Source organism: Gobio gobio (assembly GCF_949357685.1).
Source record: "Gobio gobio genome assembly, chromosome: 7".
Lineage (NCBI taxonomy): Eukaryota > Metazoa > Chordata > Actinopteri > Cypriniformes > Gobionidae > Gobio > Gobio gobio.
The window spans coordinates 39,905,754-39,929,238 of NC_137103.1; the positions used below are offsets into that span (position 1 = coordinate 39,905,754).

At 38.5% G+C, this 23,485-nt stretch overlaps 1 protein-coding gene across 5 annotated transcripts in view; it reads left to right on the plus strand.

The window, feature by feature from the left end:
* Window positions 1-23,485, plus strand: part of kdm6a (lysine (K)-specific demethylase 6A) — a 72,247-nt gene that overhangs the window by 40,542 nt on the left and 8,220 nt on the right. For 2 of the 5 annotated variants that reach the window (XM_079821679.1, XM_079821677.1), the window contains 17 exons: window positions 6,053-6,107; window positions 6,560-6,594; window positions 8,987-9,080; window positions 10,748-10,874; window positions 11,291-11,389; window positions 11,485-11,704; window positions 11,996-12,130; window positions 13,411-13,551; window positions 13,639-13,716; window positions 13,832-13,936; window positions 14,094-14,480; window positions 17,261-18,033; window positions 20,661-20,790; window positions 21,061-21,166; window positions 22,371-22,576; window positions 23,001-23,062; window positions 23,151-23,225. In XM_079821679.1, the coding sequence (XP_079677805.1) occupies window positions 6,053-6,107; window positions 6,560-6,594; window positions 8,987-9,080; window positions 10,748-10,874; window positions 11,291-11,389; window positions 11,485-11,704; window positions 11,996-12,130; window positions 13,411-13,551; window positions 13,639-13,716; window positions 13,832-13,936; window positions 14,094-14,480; window positions 17,261-18,033; window positions 20,661-20,790; window positions 21,061-21,166; window positions 22,371-22,576; window positions 23,001-23,062; window positions 23,151-23,225 (2,828 nt within the window). Of the gene's footprint in view, window positions 1-3,413; window positions 3,529-6,052; window positions 6,108-6,559; window positions 6,595-8,986; window positions 9,081-10,747; window positions 10,875-11,290; window positions 11,390-11,484; window positions 11,705-11,995; window positions 12,131-13,410; window positions 13,552-13,638; window positions 13,717-13,831; window positions 13,937-14,093; window positions 14,481-17,260; window positions 18,034-20,660; window positions 20,791-21,060; window positions 21,167-22,370; window positions 22,577-23,000; window positions 23,063-23,150; window positions 23,226-23,485 lie in introns of those variants that run through there. The other 3 variants (XM_079821678.1, XM_079821676.1, XM_079821680.1) reach the window with 2 other exon arrangements.

Genomic DNA, 23,485 nt, shown 5'->3' on the forward strand with positions numbered 1-23,485 from the left:
AATTGTAAGTGCATTACTTTTAAACTTGATTTTTTGTTCTTTTTTTTCACAAACTAAGGAAAAGGTTTATCTAATTCCCTTATAATTGTTAATATGCCACAAATGCTATTAATAGAGTTGAACTTGTTGAACCTGGAACATTTCTTAAATGTAATATTTGTTTGTACTTTATTATATGGTGGAGATGTATTTATTGTTTGTTTGCTTATACTAGGTTGATTAGCAGGTTTATAATTAGCTCTTCCTTCTACTCTGGTCAGGGATTACAGTGCTGCAGGCTGTTTTTGGCAGACTGTAACTATTTTGTAGGTCACTGAGTCACCAGTGAATCTTGACCTTACGTTATGTGATTTTTGTTCAGTTTCACAGTCATAACTGTTAATACACTGGCATCGTCTTTTTACTTATTTGTGTTTTGTAGCTTGTGTTTTTGTACAATTTTATTGTCCTTTTTATGAATCTCACTCCTTCTATTGACACCACGAGGGCAGGGGAGAGTGTGGTTTTTACATCTCTACATGCTCTTCTAGTGTGAGTGTGCATGCTGAGTAGCCATCTGGGCTAAAGGGAAGACAACCTCTGTGCAGAGGATTTGATTTTTGAGCTTATCGGCTTCCTCCTTTTTGAAAATGTTTCCCTTGTTCCCAACCTCTCATCTTTTCTTGCTCCCACTCCATGGTCTTAAGGACACCAGCAAGAACTCTGAGCCTTCGGTGCTATTAGAAATGGAGAATGCAGCTGTCAGCTTTGCAAGACTGTTAACCATCACTTTGAAAGGATATCAGTGAAGCTTTTTTAATATTATTGTGTTCTGACGGATTTAGTAAGTTCATAAGGTTTGACATCGAATCTTCTATCGGACATAACTGTAAACATTGCATAAAATCGACTGTGATTGGTTGTTTTGCTTGCCAGTCAGACAGTCTCTTCCTGTCTTAGTGGGAGGCTCCTAGATCAAACTGCAGAGTCTGAAAGTGTGGAATGCAATGCATTAGACATCCTCAACCATCTCTTACTCTTCAGGGTATTGTGAGCCAGAACGAGTGAGTGCTAATAAGTCGCAAGAGCTGCATGTGCAGCACGTCCTCCCTCTGCTCTGGGGAAGGGGTGGCAGGGGCTGCTTACCAGCCAGCTGAATGCTCTCCGGCTCCCTGTGTGTCCCACTTATGGGAACAAAGCAGCAGCTCTGAGGGCATGCTCCCGTGCGGCCCTGTACTCTTTGAGCATAACCCTTAGGGTTACGCCTGTGTTTTAATACATTCTATCTGTACCGTTATGCGTCGTAAATATGTTGCAAAAACACCATGCTTCGTTTACTGCAGTCATCCCTTTTGACATTGCATTGACAGAGATGGACGGATACTGATCAGTGTTTTAAAAGTTTGATCACTGTTCAGGAGTGTTGTCAAATGTGTAGTCAACATCAATAATATTTTTGCATAGTTATTTGTGGGATTTTTATTTTTTGCTTCCTCATATATTGGCTAAAATTACAACCAAATGATATCAGGCTTATTACTTATTACGAAAGCTTAACCTTAATAATGGCCATAACTAAAACTGTTTATTGGCTATAGCATTTAGATTTAAATATTTCAAAATTCCAGTTGATAGGAGCTTTACTTGTATGCTTGTAAGGGGTTTCGGGTCACATGATTCTTCTAATATGCTGATTTGGTGCTCAAACATTTCTATAGTGATGTAACTATTCACTGAACTCACGATGCACGATATGATTGTCTCACGATTTTTTTTTAACTATAATATGCTGATTTGGTGCTCAAACATTTCTATAGTGATGTAACTCTTCACTGAACTCGCGATGCGATTCACGATACTAATTTCATGATATGATTGTCTCACGATTTTTAAAAAAATAAAATGTAAGACAAATTACAAAATGAACGTGTGCTTTTATTTCTCAGACACAATTCTGCATATTTCTTTCGAAAATTTTAATATTTATATTATGTCAAATAATAACTTTATTGCAATTTTAAAACAAATCAACAAACAAAAAGTCCCTTCAAGGAGATCTTCCAATGGTGTTTTCTTGGGAGGAAGATGTTTCAGATTCTTCACCCTCATCCTGCACTGAGGAATTACAGAAATGAAAAGACTAAGTCAAATTTAAGTTCAACACTGACAGGGGTTTCACAGTATTATAAAAGCAAGATTTTAATTATAATTTGTATTTTTACTCTTGCAAGAGTTAGAAAAACAGAACAAATTTAGAAAAATACGCCATAATAATTAACAAATTATTGAGAAAAAAAAATCTATGTACACATTTAGAGAAAGAGAGTCAAGTAAATACAACATCTGGTTCTGCAGCAGAACAGATTTCTCCTTCAGTCTGTGTAATACATCCTCGCGCTGGTCTTTTTCTTGATTAGGAAGAGCCTGGAATCAGTTTACTACGGCAGAAAACAGCCTTGTATCTTTCGCTGTGAAAACACTGATGCACCTTGTGATCTCTGTGGCAATTGCCCTCTACGCCGCGAGTGGGTCTGCAAATACGCCTGTCAGTGAAAAGTCAAAATGCCGCCACACCTCCGATTTGAATGGATCAACGTAAACTATGTGCTTGCCGTCATCATGCTTCTGTTTGACGGTGCGTGCACACCGGTGCGCTCGTGCTCAACTTCCACACTGATTTCACTCTTCTTTGTGCCAGTGTGCATGCACAGTCCGTAATGCTAGCTACAGCTTGCTCGTTGCGATCGTGCCTGTAAAGCGCAGTATATGGTATATGGTTTCAGCGTCCCTGCTGTTTAAAACGTGTATCGCGATTCGTTTAACATCTCAACCGACTTGAATCGTCACACATTTGTATACATTTTCGGCTCAGATTGAATCGTTACATAAATAATTATCAATGTTGAAATAATATTTTTTTGTGGAGAAACGGTGATGCATTTTTGATGACTATAAAGTTCAAAAGAACGACATTTATTTCAGATGGAATTTTTTGGTAACATTATAAATGTCTTTAGTCACATTTGATCAATTTAATGCATCCATTGCTAAATGAAGGCATTTTCTTTAAAAAAAAAAAAACAGAAAGAAATGATAGGGCGCTGCAGCATGGGTTGCTGTTATTTCACTTTTTCTCGACATCATAAACCATGTTAAGATGCTTTGAGTGGCTTTTTTTAAAATAAAGAACTCGTCCTGAGAGCATGTTGGTTCCATAGAACTGTTGTAATGCCTGCTGATATGATGCACTGAATAGTCTGCCTCCTCTTCTGCTTTTTCATCTTGTTTTTTCCTTATTCACTCCTGTCCCTCTGTCCCGATTTCCTGCAGAGAGTGAAAGCTTACGGCAGGCGTACGGCAGCGTGTCATCTCTCAGCTGCTGCCGCTGCTCTCTTGAATAGTAATCAGTATTAGAGAGAGAGAGAGAGACACACTGGTAATCCTGCTGCATTATCTACTTGCCAGTGGAGAGCCATAGAGAGAGAGAGGGCAAACGTGTAGGATGCAGTTGGTCAATGGAGACCCGCTCAGCACAAAGGGCTTGCTATGGTCAGTAATCCGTGTATTTGTTTGCTGGAGGATGTCTGTATGAAGCGGATAGGTGTGTGTTTGTATGTTTTCCTTGTTTCGACTGAGAGCATTGATTCATTGGCATGTAAGTGCTGAGATTGTTAAATGTTTTACTTTGAATGGTAATTCTTAGCAAAATTCTCTCTTGGTTACACACTTTTATTTTTCTATTCTAAAATATGAATTTGGTTCCTTTGATGGTTGTTGTCTGTTAATTTGACTCGAGTGATTGTATTATACTGGACAGGCAGGCTGTAAATGTGGACTGTTGGAAGTCTTAAGTCCTTTTATAATCTGTCTTTGAGGTCTATACGCTGGACATCGGATTCAGGACATTGTAACGCATGGCCACGTTCCTCAGTTGTGGCTTTGCAGGTGGATGGGTTTCCTCTAGGTACCTCTGTGCTATGACGGGTTTCAGTGCTTTATTTAATAAGGAGCAGAGGCTTTGCTTTTGGGCTGGTTCCTTGGTATCCCGAGCAGCTGGTAGTTCATGTCAAAGGGTTCGTGATTGGTGTTGTGATCATGCTGCTCACAGAGGGTGTTTCTATTCCCTGCGCCCATCTTAATATACTACAGTAACTGTCTCGATGACTGCAAGATCACATCCTCTTGACCTTGCTGTTTCCTCTATGTATGCATAGACCTAAAAAAAAATGGCAGTATAATAATGGCAACCATTGTCCCCACTGTCTCATTACTGTAATGCATTTGTTTCTTGTTTTTTTGCTATAGTACAGTAAAAATTTTAGTATTTAAATTTCAAATAAGCATATATTATAATCAGTACAATTTATATTATAATTGAATGTATACAAATATGGTAACACTTCACAATAAGGTCTCATTTATTAACATTAGTTAATGCATTAACTAACATTAACCAACAAGGAGCAATATATTTAAGCATTTATTAACTTTTAATGTTTGTTAATAAAAAATATTCATGTTAGTTCAGTGCGTTTACTAACGTTAATAGATACACCTTTTGATCTTAATTTATTAGGAAATGTTGAAATGAACAATTTTCAATATTGTACAAGTATTGTTTATTGTTAGTTCATGTTAACTAATGTAGTTAATATTACCAAATGAAACCTTATTGTAAAGTGTTACCAAAATGACATGTATACCAAAGCAAAAACTAGTGTAACTCTTTTAAATATTTTGAAGTATTTGAAAATAAATATATTAAATGAGTTCATTATTAATGCTATTAAAATTAGACGTAAATATGTTGAAACATTAGCATGTAAGCTTCCAATATTGTTAAGTTAAATGAACATTGCATTAAAAAGATCAATTGAAAAATTAGTAATAAAATGAAAAACAAAGATGTGCCTTACAGGTAACAGAACATGTGGAAGATCTATTGGACTTACGCTGCGAGACTTAATGTACCGATCTAGTCCCATCTTTTAATAAGGTTGTCAGTCCCAAAACTTTGCTGTGTGTACTTACGAGCATGAAAAATAAAACTTTTATTTAAATTCTAAATTGTTTATACAGAAACCAAGCAAAGAGCACAGCGCAAGCTCGCTGAATCAATTAACTCCCATTATAATAGAGAATCTATCGCTACTGTACAATGAATCTCTTATTTATGTGTTGTTTATACTTTGTTGGTTATAACAAGACATTTCGTGAGCATGCAGAACTCGCACAAACTCTGGCGTATTGAACGGATTCTGAACAACTTAAACGCCTCTGATTTGCCATTGCTTTCACACGCTCAATCATTTTTGTTATTGGACACAATGCTCAATGCCGCTAAAACCAGTGATGCACTTCACAGAGCGCTCGCTCAAATATGCACAGGAGCTTTTAAAAACAGTCACCTATTTGCGGTTAGCAGATTGACCCGATGCTTGATACTACCGGTACTGAAGAGAGGCTAGTTATCATGACCAGTTATGTAAGGATCACCCACGTTGGCAGCTGGTGAATACATAGTACTGAGGCATTTTCTGAATAGAAAAAACTGCAGTTATTTAAGACAGCTGGGGTTCATAAGTTTATGGCCAACATCCAACTGTCCAATGATCATTGTCTCACTAAATGTGGAGCGGATAGTTTGATGGATGGAATTGTGATTTTAGGTTATTTAGGGAAAACCGTGATCGATGCATGTCCTGACTTTGTCATAATTACATTTTATAATGATGTAGCTGAATTTAGTCAAATCTGTTTTTGATGGCATTATAACAATGGAGGTTTGTGTTATTCCCATATGGCTCTTCCCATACTATTAGAGGCAGCAGATTTATTTTTGGACGTACAACTGCATTGGTTTGAGAATAATCAGCACTTTCATTGTAGCCAATTTCGTTGTATTCTTTTTGGGATGGACCGTGGTTAGGTCGGTATTGTTTGGATGTAAAAATGAATTTGGTCATATCTAACAGTAGGACTTTAGAATGGCAATTCTAACACTACAAATACCCAATTTCTTTAAGTGTTACTAACCATATCCAGTCTAATCAAACTTCACCTTGTCTTGCAGCATTTTCAGCTGGCATTGATCGACTCCACACCCTGCACTTTGTCCAAAGCTGAAAGTAAGTACCCTTCTAAGCATGTTAATTTTGATTAAATATCTTTTTATTTGCCAATTGCATTGTCACATTTTGCTTGATGGCTTTTATAGCAGACAAGGTGTTTTCAAAGAAAAAGGTTGGCACTTCTTTGCTGAGTCTTTCCTCAATTAGATTTTTCCTTGTTCCATCTCCATCCTGCCTGAGTCTCCAGTTGCCAGGGAAACTGCATGACTAAATTCAGTCATGTGTTGCCTTGCATACGGGCAGTAATGACATGCTTGAAGTGCACAAAGGGCAAGCTAATATTCTTCCTTCCCGGTGTCTGTACACCCATAAGCTTATTAACGCTCAAGCTGAAACGGTGAAGACAAAGAATGCTGGTTTCATTTTTAACCTGCTAACAGATTTGGATGCACTGTTTCCATCAGAAAAGGATTTCCAGTATTGATCAGTTCCTCTTTTTGTCTCCACAGTTCAGTTCCACATCGCTCATGTATATGAAATTCAGGTGAGTGTTCTCCTGTTTTATCAAAAGATGCAGTGTTTCATTGATACTCATGTTTTGGGGGTATAATGTTCTATCTGTCCTGTATGATAAAGACTGCGACACTAGCCGCGTTTCCATTACAGATTTGCGCAAAACGTTTGCGATTATTTTCTAAATGTCGATAAAAAACAATTGTGAAATGACGCCGTTTCCATTAACCGATGTTATCACGAGAGGGAAAAAAGTTGTTTTAGTCGCATAAGTCATTCAATACAAATTATGCCACATATGTTGGTCGGTTTATGTATATCCCAGTCACCGCACTAGTCATTATTTTTAATCGAAGGAGACGTAGGCATGTTATCCAAGCATTAATGGCAAGGAAAGCACCTTATACTTGGGAGTGGCCACGGATGGGTGTTTGTAGGTGTTTCTCCCTCATATCTGTCTTAATGATTATTGTGGCATTTCTTTGTTGTTTAGAATTACAGGAATACTGGATTCTATTGTCTTTTTTGAGTTTAATAAAGAACTCTCTCGTCTTCTGTCCGACATACGGCGTCATCTTTATAGAATGATTGTCTTTTACGTAGGCCAGGTGACCTGTAAATGCAAAAACTGTTTCCATTACGGTTTTAAAAAAAAAGTACTTTTTTGAATTGCCTGAAAGACCACCTCGCACAAGGGTAATAAACCTTTTGCGATATATGGGAGTTTTTGCAAAATTGACGCGTTACCATTGGCTGTATTTCCGATTCGAAATTTCAATTTGAAGGGTAATGAAAACGCTGCTAGTGAGGGACTGTTTGCTCTGACGGAGACCTTGGTTCCTGAAGTAATTTCCCATCCATAGACCTTAGTCAGAGTAGATGCCATATTTAATTTGAAGGAGATTAAAACAAGGCTGAGGAATAGACAAAGAGTGTTCAATCTGTGACATCAAATATTTGGATGGAAAAAAATTTTGAAAGAAAAATCAAACTTTTTTTTTATTTCAGAAACTTTTTATTAACAAAAACGGTGTATTGATGTGTTAAATTAACCACAACGCATTTCATGATTCCAGATGTTTGAAGAATCGTATGTTCTTCAAATACAAACAATATTGAAGGTTTCAGTTACTCATCTTGTTTTTTTAATTGCATTTTAAAGTAGTTATTATAATCTTAATACAATGTATTATAACCTAATACATTTTTTTTATTTTTTATTAATGTAAAGTATGAAGTAATCCAAACATTGTTGAGAACCACTCATATAATGTAACAATTTAATCCCCAAGGGAATGTTTTTTTTTTTTTAAATCACAATTGAAAATTGAAATTAATTTAAAATTAATTACAAACTCAAAACACCAAATCAGATGTTGTGAGTTTGTTTCAGAAAACACTACATAGCATTACTTAGCTAGCCTCCACTAGTCTGTGAAAACTCCCCACAATCCTACTTGCCCTTATCACAATTTTTATGCTAACATCGGCTTCTCTGATTATTTGATCTCGCAACTACTTCTTCACTTGGAATGTGCGATTAAATATGATTTGAAAAAACTTCCAGCACCCCACAGTTGTGGTCTATAGATGTTGTAAAGGAAGCAGGCCCTAGAGGTTACAGGGCAGTGTTGTTGGACCATGGGGTTTTCTTTTGCTCACAGTTTAGTGCTCCTGCAAACACTCATGATTGATGGATTTGCTTCTAGGGTGCAACCTTGACTGTTTGTGTGTACAGCCAACCAGAACCCACACTGCCTTCCCATTTTTGCTTATGTTCTCTGTTATGGGTGGCAGACTCTTGTCACTCAGTCTGTTCTTTCTATTCAAGTAGGATAGTTCTTATCTACCTGGTCTTTTATATTAAATTCAATTTGGATACAGTTGTATTATAGCAAAGTTTTAAAATCTGTATGAGATTTAAGCAATGACTGCTGCACTAGCCAACCAACCAACCAACACTTCAGTTTTACAATGGGTTGATTTTATTGTCCACCACACACACAGATGAGATTGCTTTCATGTTGTTAGACCCATGTGTGTTTGGAGTCGGGTTGCTCAGGTCTGTCAGCTATGGTGGTCAGCCATCAGCTCCAACAAAGATCTGTGTCAAGGTCGCTAAGAAAAACAAACACTTATTCTGAGAGGGCTTCTCAAGTTACACTGATACAGAGCATGTCTGTGTTTGTCTGACTTGTTAAGTCTAGTCTGGCCTGGACTGACCCTCCCCCTGCGTCTGTCTGTGTGTTTGTCTCCTCCTGCGTCCCTGTGTCTGGCCTGGTCAGTGTCCAGTGTGTTTCCTCTCTTCCTGAGACTGTACATTGTGGTCAGTCTGACGAGGCCCTTTGTGTTCGACCAGAGGGGCCATAAAAGCGCTGACCCTTTTGTTTGTTTAAACATCTCTCCTCTCTGTTTGTCTGCAGAAGAAATACCGCATCGCAAAGGAAGCTTATGAGAGTCTGTTACAAACAGAAAATCTCCCTGCACAGGTGAAGGCAACTACGCTCCAACAATTAGGTAAGTGTGTTTTACTTGCTTTCTGCTTTACAGGGTTCCCACAGTAATGGAATACCTGGGAATATCAGGGAATTTGGGATTTGCATGCCTGGAAAAGTTATGTAAGATAATAAAATATTAAAATCCATGGAAAATCCATTTCTGTCATTAAAATAGTTTTCCGGTTATGCTCTGCTATTAAATATTTCATCAACTGGAAATTGCTGTAGAGTGCAGTGTTTATACAATTATTTCTATTTGTGATCTCTATTCAGTTATCACAAACTGCTGGGAAAGTTATGAAAATTCCTTGGTCAAAATGTTAGGGTTAAATGTTATTCAGTAGTATGTTTCTTATGTAGATTTGTTGTTTGTTGTGATTTAAGTCTTGAGCTAGTCAAATATTGAAATGCGCGCACTTTCTTCATAAAATCTAGATTTGAATGTGTAAAAATGTCCTGAATATGGTAAAAACTACACTGAGAAAATTACAGTCTTGTTAGTAATGTTAAACACAATTAGGCAAAAAAAAAAAAGTATGAAGAAAGAGGGCGGGGATGTATCAAAGTATGTAAATAACTGGATTTTGAATTTTTGTAATTATGCCCTGCTGTCTGTGAAGTTCTGCAACCACAGTTCTGAAGATGTGTAATGAGACATATTTTCTAATAATTGTAAAACCTTTAAAGTAAGAATAAATCAGGTTTTTGAATAACCTTTCAGTTTCGATAATTGTAATACATTAGTGTTCAGACAATCCACACTAAGGCATTACATCATGCTGTATCTACAAAAGATGTTTGTGGCGTTCTCAATAACACCATCCCCAAATGTACTGTCCAGGTTTTCTCAAATGTGTCCCAGTTCTCCAGGGCATGCAAATTTGCTAGATGCATGTGCTAATGTTAAATGTGCAAATTGCTTTTGGGATGCTGTTGTGTGGTTAGAAATCTAAGCTAAGGCCATTCGTTGAACTGGAATTTGGCACAAATGAGCAAAGCTCTCCAGGATGAAACTGTCTGTAAGGTACTTTGAGTAGAAAGCATCAATAAATAATGAAATAATAATTTAAATGATTGGCACAGTGGTGAGTTGTGAATTCTCAAACACCAGCTCCTCGTCACTCCAAGCTTCTTTCGTTTACCAGTCCAAAAAGAAAGCAAAAAAAAAAACAGCTGCCATAAAACCATTGCCACGTTTCCCCTGCAATTGTCGGCAATGGTCTGGTTGCTGTAGTAACGGGTCCCGGGTGCAGGCGCTTGCCACAGGTGTTAAGAGCTCGGCTGGGATCAGTGCCTAGGAGAAGCCAGGCCACATGGGGGAAGTTCTTTGTCTGCACACTGTCTCGTTCTCCTTAACAACCTCTGGCTGGGTGGGAATTATGAGGAGAGGGGCTGTTTGGACAGAGCCATATCTGCTGGGACCTTTTGAAGCGGCTGGTGGTAGTAGACCCCCCCCCCCCCCCCCCCCCAACATCCTACCAACTCAAACTCATCTCCCCACCCTACCCTGAAGACAACAAGCACAAACCATTTGCTCCTTTATAAGCGCCAGTGTAACAGCCTCCACAGCACACACCGCGGCTTAGCGTTGGGTGGAGAGAGTGTTTGGTTATTGATGGTGTTCCAGTTGTTTTGTTAAGAATGCAGTTTTTGGTTTAATCCTCATGTTTCCAATCACTCCCTCAGGCTGGATGCATCACACAGTCGAGCAGTTGGGAGATAAAGCCAACAAAAACAGCTATGCTATTCAGTGTCTGCAGAAGTCCTTAGAAGCAGACCCCAGTTCGGGACAGTCTTGGTACTTCTTGGGCAGGTAAGCAAAAAAAATTTACCTCTTGCAGTATTATGTCTTATTTAAATAAAATTAATCTTCCACATATCAGTGTAATTTTTTTAGGTAGTTTTTTATTTTATGTATAATTTTATTATACTTTTTGTAACGATGCATTAATCAGAATATTAGCTGTTATGTTATTTGACCAAACTTTTTTGCTTGTGTCCTGAGGTAATCCTGCCTAATTGTTTAATAAAACTTCCTTTTTAATTTGTGTTGCTCGAAACGTTAGAGCAACGCATGAAACGATTAAATGTATATCTTAAATCCTTGGATATAAGTGTCTTTGGACATAAGTGTCTGTCAAATGAATAACATATAAAAGTAATTATCTCAAATGTAAGCTTGTGTGCCTTAAAGTGTCTGGATTTGATTAGTTTATGCTTGTAATGCAGGTGCTACTCAAGTATTGGGAAGGTCCAAGATGCCTTCATATCTTACCGACAGTCTATTGATAAGTCTGAGGCCAGTGCAGATACATGGTGCTCAATTGGGTAAGCTCTTAATGATCATTGTTACTGTTGCATTATCATGTGGCAGCTAGTTAGGAACGCCTTTTTTTGACCCCTCCTTTCTGCTGTGCCTGCAGTGTGTTGTACCAACAGCAGAACCAGCCAATGGATGCACTGCAGGCGTATATCTGTGCAGTGCAGCTGGACCACAGCCATGCGGCCGCCTGGATGGACCTGGGCACGCTGTACGAGTCCTGCAACCAGCCACAGGACGCCATCAAGTGCTACATCAATGCCACGTGCAGCAAGTCCTGCAGTAACATCCCAGCTTTAACCGCTCGCATTAAATGCCTCCAGGTAGAGAGAGTGCTCGCACGTGACATTATCAGGAGAGGAAGCGTACATGTTTCATTTGAATGTGCCTGTCATTGTTATTTTTTTTCTTTTTGGAAACCGCTTGTGTACATTGTTCGTTTTTTTTTTTAGTTCCTTGTTTGAGTTGAATCACGTCCCCGTGTCTGACATACTATACACTGAGAATGATATGAGTGTCATTTTCATCTGTGATTTGATGCATACCACCATTGCATTTACTCAAGCTTAGCCGAATCCGACATTGAACATGTTTTCTGCGCAATCTTTTTCTAGGCTCAGTTGTGTAATCTTCAGCAAGGTAGTTTACCAAGTAAAAGTAAAATGCTCCCTAGTATTGAGGAGGCGTGGAGCCTACCAATTCCAGCAGAGCTCACCTCCAGACAGGGAGCGCTCAACACAACACAACAGGTGAGAACAGATCAGCTAGACAAGCCAGTAGAAATTATTACACCATCTAATGGTTTAGACTTATAACAATGTTGTTAGTGGTAGCTTGGAAATTGTGGCGTTTTAAAGGAATGTTTTGAGCTCAGTACAGGTTGAGCTTAATGTCATTTATGGCATTGTTTACCACAAAAAAAGATTTAAATTATTTTGTTTTTCATTTAAAAAATAAGTAAATGTTGCGGTTAAAACTGGGTATTTACTCTACAGTTCAAAAGTTTGGCGTTAGTAAGAATTTTTGTTTTTTAAAGAAATTAAAAGGCCTACTTTTATTCACCAAGGATGCGTTGAATTAATTAAAAGTGACAGTAAAGAGTATTTATAGTGTTAAAGTTTTATATTTCAGATTTCTATTCATCAAAGAATCATGGGGAAAAAATAATTGCAGTTTCTACAAAAATATTAAGCTGCACAATCGTTTTAAACTGATAATAATCATGAATGTATTCGAATGATTCCGATCATTCTAATCCAATCATTTAAGGATCATTTGACACTGAAGACTGTAGTAATGGATACTGAAAATTCAGCTTTGCCATTACATATCAATTAAATGTAATATAATAAGGAAAACTTTGCTGTTTTTACAGTAAAGAGATCTCTTTTTAAAACATAAAGACTTTTGAACGGTGTATGACTGTACATTTGAGACAGTTTAAGCACATAATAATGTTTATAATGCCCAATGAGATGTATAAATAAATATCAATCTCTTCACAGATCTGTGACGTAACAAATACAGTCATTGCGCTTAGCTTGTATTGAACCTGTAACATTCCTTTAATGAAACATCAAAATGTGTGGTAAGGCCTGACTTCATGATTAAGTACCACTAAAAGGTTCTTAATTTCCAGTCATGCAGAACAATGTTGTCGTTAACATTGATTCTGGAGAATAATCTTAAACTGCTAAGGTTTAAAGTTATTTCCTCTATTTCATTGGACCATAGCACTCATCAGCACACATCATCCTTTGTTTCAACATATTTGTCACTAATTTTGGGGAACCATTTAAATCTTCTAATTCTTTATATATATGTCATATATTGAAATGATATAATTGAGAGTGAGAAAGGTGGCATAAACTTTCTCTTGTCTGCCCGTTAGCAATTTGACACTGAAACTTTAGTGTTGATTATTGTCAGACAGTGGTGCAAAGTAAAATAAACAAAAAACGATTTGGGTTACTTTAGTGATATGTTTGTGCAATTGTCCTAGCTGCAATTCTTTATCTGTTGCCTATAGCAGACGACCTGCAAAGCTCATCAGAGCAATGAAGCCCAGTCCCAAATCCCAGGCCAGTCACTTCCTCCTCAAATGCTCTCTGACCAGACAGACGACCAGTCCAGCCCAGCCAAAAGGAAGAGGATCGCTAGTCCAGCCAGGGTACTGAGAGACAGCATTTAAGTTTGTTTAATCTATTACAACTGACAGGAAGTTTGATTATTTACTTTTATTTTCTTGTCTCGCCAGAGTTCACCAGATTCCTGGGCAAATGATCCAGGTCATCATCAAGTCCCCAACTTGAGTTTAACCCCACAGAAACTTCAGGTTGGTAGATTCAAGTTTTATATCTGTAAACAGCTGAATGTGAATGATTTATGTATTTATTATAATTGGTACTAAACAAACTATTCTTATGGTTTGGTTTGGTTTGTTTACATAGCTTCTGGAACAGTTACGGACCAACCGGGCCAATCTGAAGCCATTGCAGCGGCAGATGCTGGAACAGTTGGAAAAGCAGCTCAGTCTAATGCAACAGAATCAGCAGGTATGGGTCTTTTTATAGTGCCGTAAAGCAGGTGTATTAGCAGTTGTAAAAGTGAAATCATGATTGTGCCCTCTCTAAGCCTTCGTTTCTTTACTTTACTAAGATTTTACTATTGATAAAGGTGCCTTGCCTAACGCCCTCTTGCTCACCCCAACAGATGAGACTGAATGCTATTGGTCAGATACGACCCAATGTGTCCAACGGTCCCGTAGCCGACTCCTCACTGCCTATGAAATCTAATTCCATATCGTCCCCTCACCATCCACACATCTCTCTTTCTCGCACACCCTCTGCCCCCTCACGATGCGCTGCTCAGCCAATAGCCAACGGACCTGTCCCTGCAAGCCCCACCCCATGCAGCACGGCTGGAACCCTGGGTAACACAGATGCCGTCTCTGTGGGCAATAATCACCTCCCAGGATTGAGGAGCAACGGAAACGTGCCTTACTTGCGGCAAAACGCACTACCTCATAACTGCACAACCCCCACCAGCAGCAGCATGGATGATGAACCGTGGAAAAGCCAACACATCAACTCCACTCAGGTGAGATTAAATATCCTGGCCGATATGATAAAATCATAATTATTTTCATGTTATGGCCGATATTAAAAATTCTATACCGTTTTGTTTTAGAATTCCTTAAAAATAAAGCATTTTAAAACTAAAATCAACAATTTTAAATTAGATTGTCACAACGATAACGTACACTACTTTAAATTTTTTTTTTTAGAAATAAGTCCCTTATGATCTCCAATGCCTTATTTATTTGATCCTATTGTGAAATTGTTTTAATTAGGGCTGTCACTGTTAACACGTTAACGCATGTGATTCATTTTAATTCCTTAACGCATTAAAATAATCTAACGCAATTAACGCAAACAAATTACAGAAGTACATGAAGCTACATCATTAACGTAATTTCCGTCACGCAGTTAGATGATCTTAACTCATCAGACATATCAGAGAGAATAGAGACTCACATTGCATTTTTAGTTAATTTTTCCAGTGTGTCGTATTCTGCGATTTTGTTTCTGAAGAACGCAATTTTTGCGCCGTTCAGTAAGCACGTGAGAGTCTGGTATATTGATGCATAAAGAACAAACCATGTAAGTGCACGCTCTAGATCACACACAGTACATTTGCTTTGTTTCCACACACTGATGTTTGATTTGTCATGTGTAAGTTGTTGTGTTTAGTAATCGAAGGTTAATGCAGTCAAAGCGGTTAGGGCTGTAACGACGCGTCGACGTCATCGATGACGTCGACTACGAAAATACGTCAACGTGCGTGAAATGCGTCGGCGGCACATTATTTACGTTCTAGAATAGAACAGGAGATCTAGAATAATGGCAGCTTCTGCTCCCGGGCATAGTGAAAATGATAATTTATCATATAAAGCCAGACCGCGACATTCAAAAGTGTGGGAGTACTTTAAACAGAAGCCGATTAAAACTGTGCTTTGTTCACTCTGTAACGCCGGTTTCACAATGCGCGCGGTGGCAGAGCAGAAGCTGTGCGCGCGAGAGCGGGAGCTTTCACTCTGCCAGTCAGTGTTGCCAGGTCCGCGTTTTTATTCCGCGGAATTGGGCTACTTCTACACTGTTGCCGCGGGCTGTGTGTCATGTCCGCGGGTTGAAGCGATCCCAATTATGTGATATTTATCCCCGGGAATGAGAATTTTAGCAGGCAGCCCTGCAAAAAAAAAACACATATTTAATCCCCCGAACGCGAAGTTTACCGGAGAACCTCCCCAAAACGCGATTGGGCATGTTTTGGGCTAGTTTTGAGTAACGAATGGGTGGGTTTTGTTGTGTAAACCTGGCAACCCTGCTGCCAGTGTTCTCTTGCGCAGCTGAACCGTGGCGCGTGTATTGCAACAGACGGTCACATTTTCCGGGGTTCTTCTCCAATCCCAGTACGTCTCGTGCCTTTATTTATTATGGGCTGCATATATCTCCTGTTAATGTGACCTGGTTCCCCTCTGTCCCAAACACATATGCATAATAACATGCTTTATATAGGTAGTTTACCTGATTAAAGTAACATTAAAGTTAAGATATGCCTCTAGTTTTAATCATTTAAATGTGTCTTTGAAGTTTGGGCAAAAACTTCTGGCAGCTTTAGTCGTTGTTTTTGCACATGTATATCTTCAAAATAGACGACTAGTTATACATTAAAACTATGCTGAAAGCTCCTGTATGTGAACCTTTTGCAAATAAATACAAGTGCATTTTCGTTTACTATTGACACAAATCAATAAGTAAATCATACTCAACTACTATAGTAAACAACTTTTCCTAATTAGGCCTACTCTGTATACATTTTATGATGAATAGTATCATTATACATGATGTTTAAAATGCTTCTTGTGTAAATATATTTCATTATAAAATGGCATACTATGTACACCCTTCCTGAAATACAATTAATATTGTCATCATTCATTGATTTCATGTTACAATAATATACAAATTCTCTACCCTCTTTGAAATACAATAATCAGTAAAAAAGAATAATTAAATTAACCCGTAAAAATAATCGTTAGATTAGTCGAATAATCGAAAAAATAATCGTTAGATTAGTTGACAGAAAAAATAATCGTTAGTTGCAGCTCTAAAAGCGGTTGATTTAAGAGTTTTTTTTGTGCAGTCTCCGTTCAGCTTGACTCGTCTAAAATGAAAACAATCTCTTTGTTGTTGCTCTGTGCACACACTGTACACTGTGAATTCTGTAAAGTTTTTTTTCTGTAATGTTTTTTTCATGGGTGCTTAGGTGTGTATACGTTTATTATATAATATAATTATATGGACTCCTTATATTTGGTTATTTGGTGTCTTTTAGAGTCTACACTGATCCTTGAAGCTTGCAGAAATTACAGTTTTCTGATTGTTTATTTTGCTGAATATAGCAAATGATGACAAATAGAATGTGTTTAATGAGATAAATGGCGTATGCTTAATTTTTACGATAAGTGTGCGATTAATAGCAATTAATCACACAATGAGTGCGATTAATCTCGATTAAATTTAATCGATTGACAGCCCTAGTTTTAATAAATTTCTAAATGTAATTTATTCCTGTGATGGCAAAGCTGAATTTTCAGCAGCCAATGCTAGTCTTCATGATCCTTCAGAAATCATTCTAATATGCTGATTTGTGCAGTAAGGTAATTTTTAAAACACTTTTATTCAATTAAATTTGTCCTTGCATAACAGAAGTATTAATCTTACTGACCCCAAACTTTTGAATGTAGTGTGTAGAGTATGAAAAGTTGAATAACAAATGCACTCGTTGATCTAGCATTTCCTTATTCTTTATCACAGGGGCTTCAGAAAAGTCCAGGTTCATATTCAGCAGGTCCTAACAGTGAGCAGCCTTTCTCTTCCGCTGGGACTTCCCAGCCTACCCCGGCAGCCGGCACTGGCGTTCCAAATCAGGTCGGACGTTCGGCCACAGCCAGCGACACGTTAGCGCAGGAGGCCAGTCACAATCACCTCCCCTCCCCTTGCTCCCCTCACTCTGCTACCTCAGGTGGACAGCAAGGCATGGTGCACACCAAAGAGAGCACGCCTTCAGGAAACGGGCATTCCGCAGGGACGCCTAACAGCACTGCCACTGCAGAAGGACTGCCTAATCACGTCCATCAGGGCCAGGCAGACGCTGCTGGGGCGAAACCCTGCTCACCAGGTGTACTTAGTTCAGACAATCCTCAGCTCTCTGCCTTGTTGATTGGAAAAGCCAATGATAGTAATAATAGTAATGGCGGTGGATTGGCGGCTGTCGGCACAAAGGTTAACAACGTTCACCCGAGTCTGCACCCAGGGCTTAAGGCGCAGGAAAACTCGGTGGCCTCCTCTCCGTGTTCTGCCATGTCTACGGCCACACCCTCACCCAAATCTGCAGATCATCACAGCACTCAGAACAGTGTTAACAGCCTTAACAGCCCCACGCTCAACGGCAAAGGTCTGGAGGACTCTCAGAGCCCCTTGAAGGTGGCATCTCCACTGGTTTGTCGGAAACCCACACCTCCCTCGTTCGCCCCGTGGTCCTCTGTCTCCATCTACCCCAGCTCCAGTGATGTGCTCAAAGCATGCAGGTAAGCGACCCCTTCCATGTATGCAGCTAGTTGTCAGAATTCTAAGTAGATATTGTGCTGCTGCTGTTTTTTTTATTTCATTGATGTCTTCAACCACCACAGCAGGATTACCTTTTGGGTTTTTTTGGTTTTTTTTTGCTTGCTGTCAAATGACCCAGACCAAATCCTCACTCTCTATGGTCTAATACAGTGGTTTTCAAAATGTGGGGCACAAGAACATGCCAGGAGAGGCTCAGAGTAGGGCTGGGCGATATGATAGTCAGTCGATAGAGATTATCTGTATGGAAATATATCTGTGCAGCGCAGAACTGACTGGATCCATGCAAAAGCCTCATGTAGGGCTACCTGCTGCTGTCTATGTTGTTAATGCTAATCAAACAAAAGAAAAATAAAATAATTTGCTTCCCTTAACTCAATGTCTTGCATAGCTTTATTAAGAATCTGTGTAGCCTATATGCAATTCATACAGTGTAATTAATATAGGTGGTGTAATTAATACTATTGGGGGGTTAGAAGCGAGGCTCACTGTCTTTGAATTTGAAAACACCGGGTCTAATACTAATCCGTCCTAGTTGATTTAGTTTAAACCTGACGTAAAATGATTTAGGTTGATGACTTGATGTATTGTTCTGAATTGTGAGTTAAATAGAATTGTTGTGGTGTTTAGCTGTTAACTATTTTGATGGTAGTGGAAATATTGCTTTTTTGAGCAGAAAACGGCAATATTTTGTCATATGATGCAAAAGATATCAGCTCAACTCCATGTTGGGGTTGTGTCTGTAAAATGTACAGTTGTGTGGTTGTCTTCAGGATGGTGTGATTGCTTTCAATACACTGCCAATAAAGTAGTTATATACATTACAGTTCAAAAGTTTGGGGTCAGTCAGTATTTTTTATAAATTTGTATTAATACTTTTATTCGGCTAAGGATGTTCTGATCATTGATCAAAAAGCAATCTTACAAAATATATTTTTTTTTTTACAATTTAAAGGTCCTGTTCTTCGTGATCCCATTTTTCAAACTTTAGTTAGTGTGTAATGTTGCTGTTAGAGCATAAATAATACCTGTAAAATTATAAAGCTCAAAGTTCAATGCCAAGCGAGATATTTAATTTAACAGAAGTTCCCCTCAAAGCCTACAGCGAACGGCCGGTTTGGACTACATCCCTGTACTTCCTGCTTTAATGACGTCAGTAGAACAGTTTGTTGACTAACCTCCGCCCACAAGAATACGCAAAAAAGGGGGCGTGGTCTTGTTGCTCTCCCACGTGGAGAAGAGGAAGTGTTGCGTTTGTAGAGTGTGTTTGTCGTCGAGACGCTGTTATTTTCATCCCGGGTCTGATTCCGGCTCAAATTGATACGGTAATATAGACATGTTTACAATAACATTGAGCGCATGCATCTCCCTGTTATGGTAAGAGGTGTGACCTCTCCGGGGAACGTGCGCTAAGCTGCTGTCGAATCACAACACGGGAACCGCTGGCACAATCAGAACTCGTTACGTATTTCTAAAGGAGGGACTTCATAGAACAAGGAAATCATCAAGCCGTTTTTAGGACAGTGAAAACAGCGGTATACAGATAAGTAAATTGTGTGAAAAATACTGTAAACACAATCTAAGCTTCAAAAACAAAGAAAAAACAGGACCTCTAATAAATGCCGTTCTTTTGAACTTTTCTATTACTCAAAAAATCTTGAAAAATAGTGCATCACAATTTCCACAGAAATAGCATGCATAACTATTTTCAATATTGCTAAAAATAAATGTTTCTTGAGAGCTCAATTAGCATATTAGAATGATTTCTGAAGGATCATGTGACATTGAAGACTGGAGTAATGGCTGCTGAAAATATAGCTTTGCTATCAGAGCAATCAATTTATTTTAAATTATATATTAAAATAGAAAAGCAATGGTTATTTAAAATTGTATTAATATTTCACAGTATTATTTTTTTATGTTTGTGTTTTTCTAAAATAAATGCAGCCTTGGTTAGCATGAGAAAAATATTACTGACTTTTTTCCTTTCTTTTTTCTCTCTAAAGGAAAGTATAGAGCCTAGTAATGATAAATTCCTTTTTGCTAAATAAAATTGTAATGTCTCAGCATTTTAAAATGAGCTATTCTATCATTTGAAATTACAGCAAATTGCCACAGTCCCAACAACGGAGAGTCTAAGCAGCATATAATGTCAGAATGTCAAACTTGTACATTTTCACCAGCACAAAGGTTCCTCTTCCAAACAACAGCTCCATCCTCACAGCTGTAATTATTTAGAGACATTTTAGTTACTGAACTTTTAACCCTCTGCCGTGTTGAGTGTACTGTAAAGTGTTTGCTACACTGTTTGTTTTTACTGGAATGACTGTTGATGGGCTCCATCTCTAGTGATCTGGTTTGTCGCTCCATCTGTGTCTAGAAAAGCAGCAGAGAAAGCTAGACCCTGTGTCCCTGTCATGTTGACAAGGATACGTCAGTAATTACGGTCTCCACTGCAACATGCAGTCTATCAAAAGGAGATTTCAATAATATGATATAAAAATTGTGTGTAACAATATTATATAAAGTAGTATAGTATACAGCCATCTGAAAATGTGACAATGAATATCTCGTGAAAATTATTTTCCAGAAACTTGGGGAAGAATGGTGTGTCCAATAACAGCATCTTACTGGACAAATGTCCCCCTCCGCGGTTACCACCTCCACCCTTCCCTCCTCTGCCAAAGGACAAACTCAATCCTCCCACCCCTAGTATTTATGTAAGTAAACGTCATTGGCATCTGACATGGTGCAGTCTGGATGCTCCTCCTCAACTCTTTGAAGTATTGCTGCCGGCATGCTATTTACAAGGCAAAGTACATAGAAAAAAATTCAAGTTTCACTGATTGAAAACACTTTGTTTCCAAGGGAAAGACATTTAAGTAAACCTTATTTAACCTTAATTTATGCTTGCTCATTTACACCCTTTTTCAAATTCCAAGCCGTTATTTCCTACAGTCACCTAAACCTACCTTTTAAAACCTTGACAGTTGGAGAACAAGAGGGACGCTTTCTTTCCGCCGCTGCACCAGTTCTGCACAAACGCAGCCAACCCCGTTACAGTGATCCGTGGCCTGGCTGGAGCACTCAAGCTAGGTGAGTGCTTGTGCACATTTGAGAGCTTGCCAAAGCACTGCGTACATGTGTATCCATCGAGCTATGGTCTGTTTTATTTTAATTTTTGATTGTGTTGTGCATTAGCACCTTTGTTTAAATTGAGTGCTCAGTCATTTGCAAAACTACAGCAGTCAGGAGACCTTTAACTAGCACTGCTACAGACTGAGTTTAAGAACACATTTCAATATGACTTTGCTGCAAATGACAACAGCACCCTCTGCATGCTGAAAGTGTCATTACATGAAAGCATCATCACAGAAAAAAAACGGTTGCACTTTATTTTACAGTATGTGCACTCAGGTGTACTTACAGCGTTCTTACCAAAAAAAAGTACTGAGGCAACTACATGGATTATAAGGTTAAGTTCAGGGTTAGTACCTAGTTATCACACAGATATTGTAATCACTATAAGAAGTGCATAGCATGTACGTGTGGAACAGAATTGAAAAATAAAGTGCTACTGAAAAAACAGCAGTAGCTGGATTCTTCTGAAATTGACTGTTTATGTACCTGCTCTTCAAACCTCATAAATGACATGATGGAATATATAATTTTTTTTAAAGATAGTCTCCTATGGTCAGCTTTCTGCAGAAAGTAGAAGTACGTCAGTAGTTTTATTTGATTCTAACTGACATTGCATGTTTTATTGTGCCTGTCAATGGCTGAAATGGCAACTTGACTCTTCTGTAGTTGCATTGTGTACTTTTCTTGGCCGATATGGCTAGGAACTATACTCTCATTCCTGCTGTACCATGGGTGCAGCAGTCTTGGTACACAATGTAACTACAGAAGAGCCAAGTTTCAAATAGGAAAAATATCGAAGCTCTTTGGTCATTTTTTTGAGCGAGATGCTAACGGTCTAATCAGATTCAGTGATCTATGCTAAAAGTGCTATCGCTAGACCCGGAGATTGGCTGAATGAATTCAAGCTCAACTGTTTAACTCTAGGGGAGTTGGAAAATTAGCCTATTTTCAAAAATAGTGGCGTGTTCCTTTAATACTAAATTTCTTATTTAAACTTAATCATTGTGACCTCTCAAAGAGTGCAGTTGACTCACTTGATCAAAGTGTCAGATCACAAGCGAGAGATGATGTTCCTGGATATTTCATTTATATCCGTTTTACCCTTTGTATTCATCATTTGATAGTTTGTTGGCTTTCTCTCCGCTTCTCTTCATGTCAGACCTAGGATTGTTCTCCACCAAGACTCTGGTGGAGGCCAACCCAGAGCACCTGGTGGAGGTGAGGACTCAGTTATCTCAGCCCACTGATGAGAACTGGGACGTGGCGGGCAGCAGGAAGATGTGGCGTTGTGAGAGCAGCCGGTCTCACACCACCATCGCCAGATACGCTCAGTACCAGGCCTCGTCTTTCCAGGAATCTTTGCGGGTGAGTCGTCATTCCATAATGAAGAAAAAAAACATACATCTTAGATAAACTTGTAGATTAGAGAAATATTTCATTAGTGTCATCAGTTTGACATGGCTCCAGTTACCCTGGTCACCATAATCATTTCTTCATCATTCTACTTGAAAATAATGAACAGAATCTTGCGCTCTTGATTGTTGACAAACTGGCTCCAGTTCAGAGCGAATGCACAATCTACATTTTCTCTTCATGCCAAGAGTTTGGATGTATGTGTGTATTTTTTACTGTCATTGTCATGTTCTTTGGCACTTCAAAACTCGAAGCGTTTGGTCTCAGCCAGCTGTGTTACAAGATCATGACAATGCACTATTGATACTGAGAAGCAGTTCATGATTGGTGCTTTGGTTTCTAATAGTTCCTTTGCACAATTTTTTTTATCCAACAGGAGGAAAATGAAAAGAAAGGGCAAAAAGACCACTCAGACACAGAATCTGCTCCGTCAGAAAAGTAAGCCCTTGTTCCATTAAGGCCTAAATGTTTTAAACACTTTTGACAGAACCATAGTCTTTAACTGGATCCTACATTTGTGTTTCAGTGTGTTGCGCAGAAGAAAAGGTCCCTTTAAGCACATCAAATTTGGGACGAACATTGACTTGTCAGATGAGAAAAAGTAAGTGCTTACTGGTTTTGTTCTGCATCTGGGTGATTTTTTTATTCAAGCCCCAACCATCTAACATGAAATGCATGTTATGCATCAAAAGTCCCAAACTCATTGTAAAGCCACAGCTTGAATAAAAAATAATTTACAGCAACAACATTTGGTTGTAAAATATCAGATTTACTCACATCTGTGATCACGCATCAGTTGTATTTAGTGACAGTGTATATATACGCTGCTATTGAACCAGACAGTTTAATTAATCAAAATAC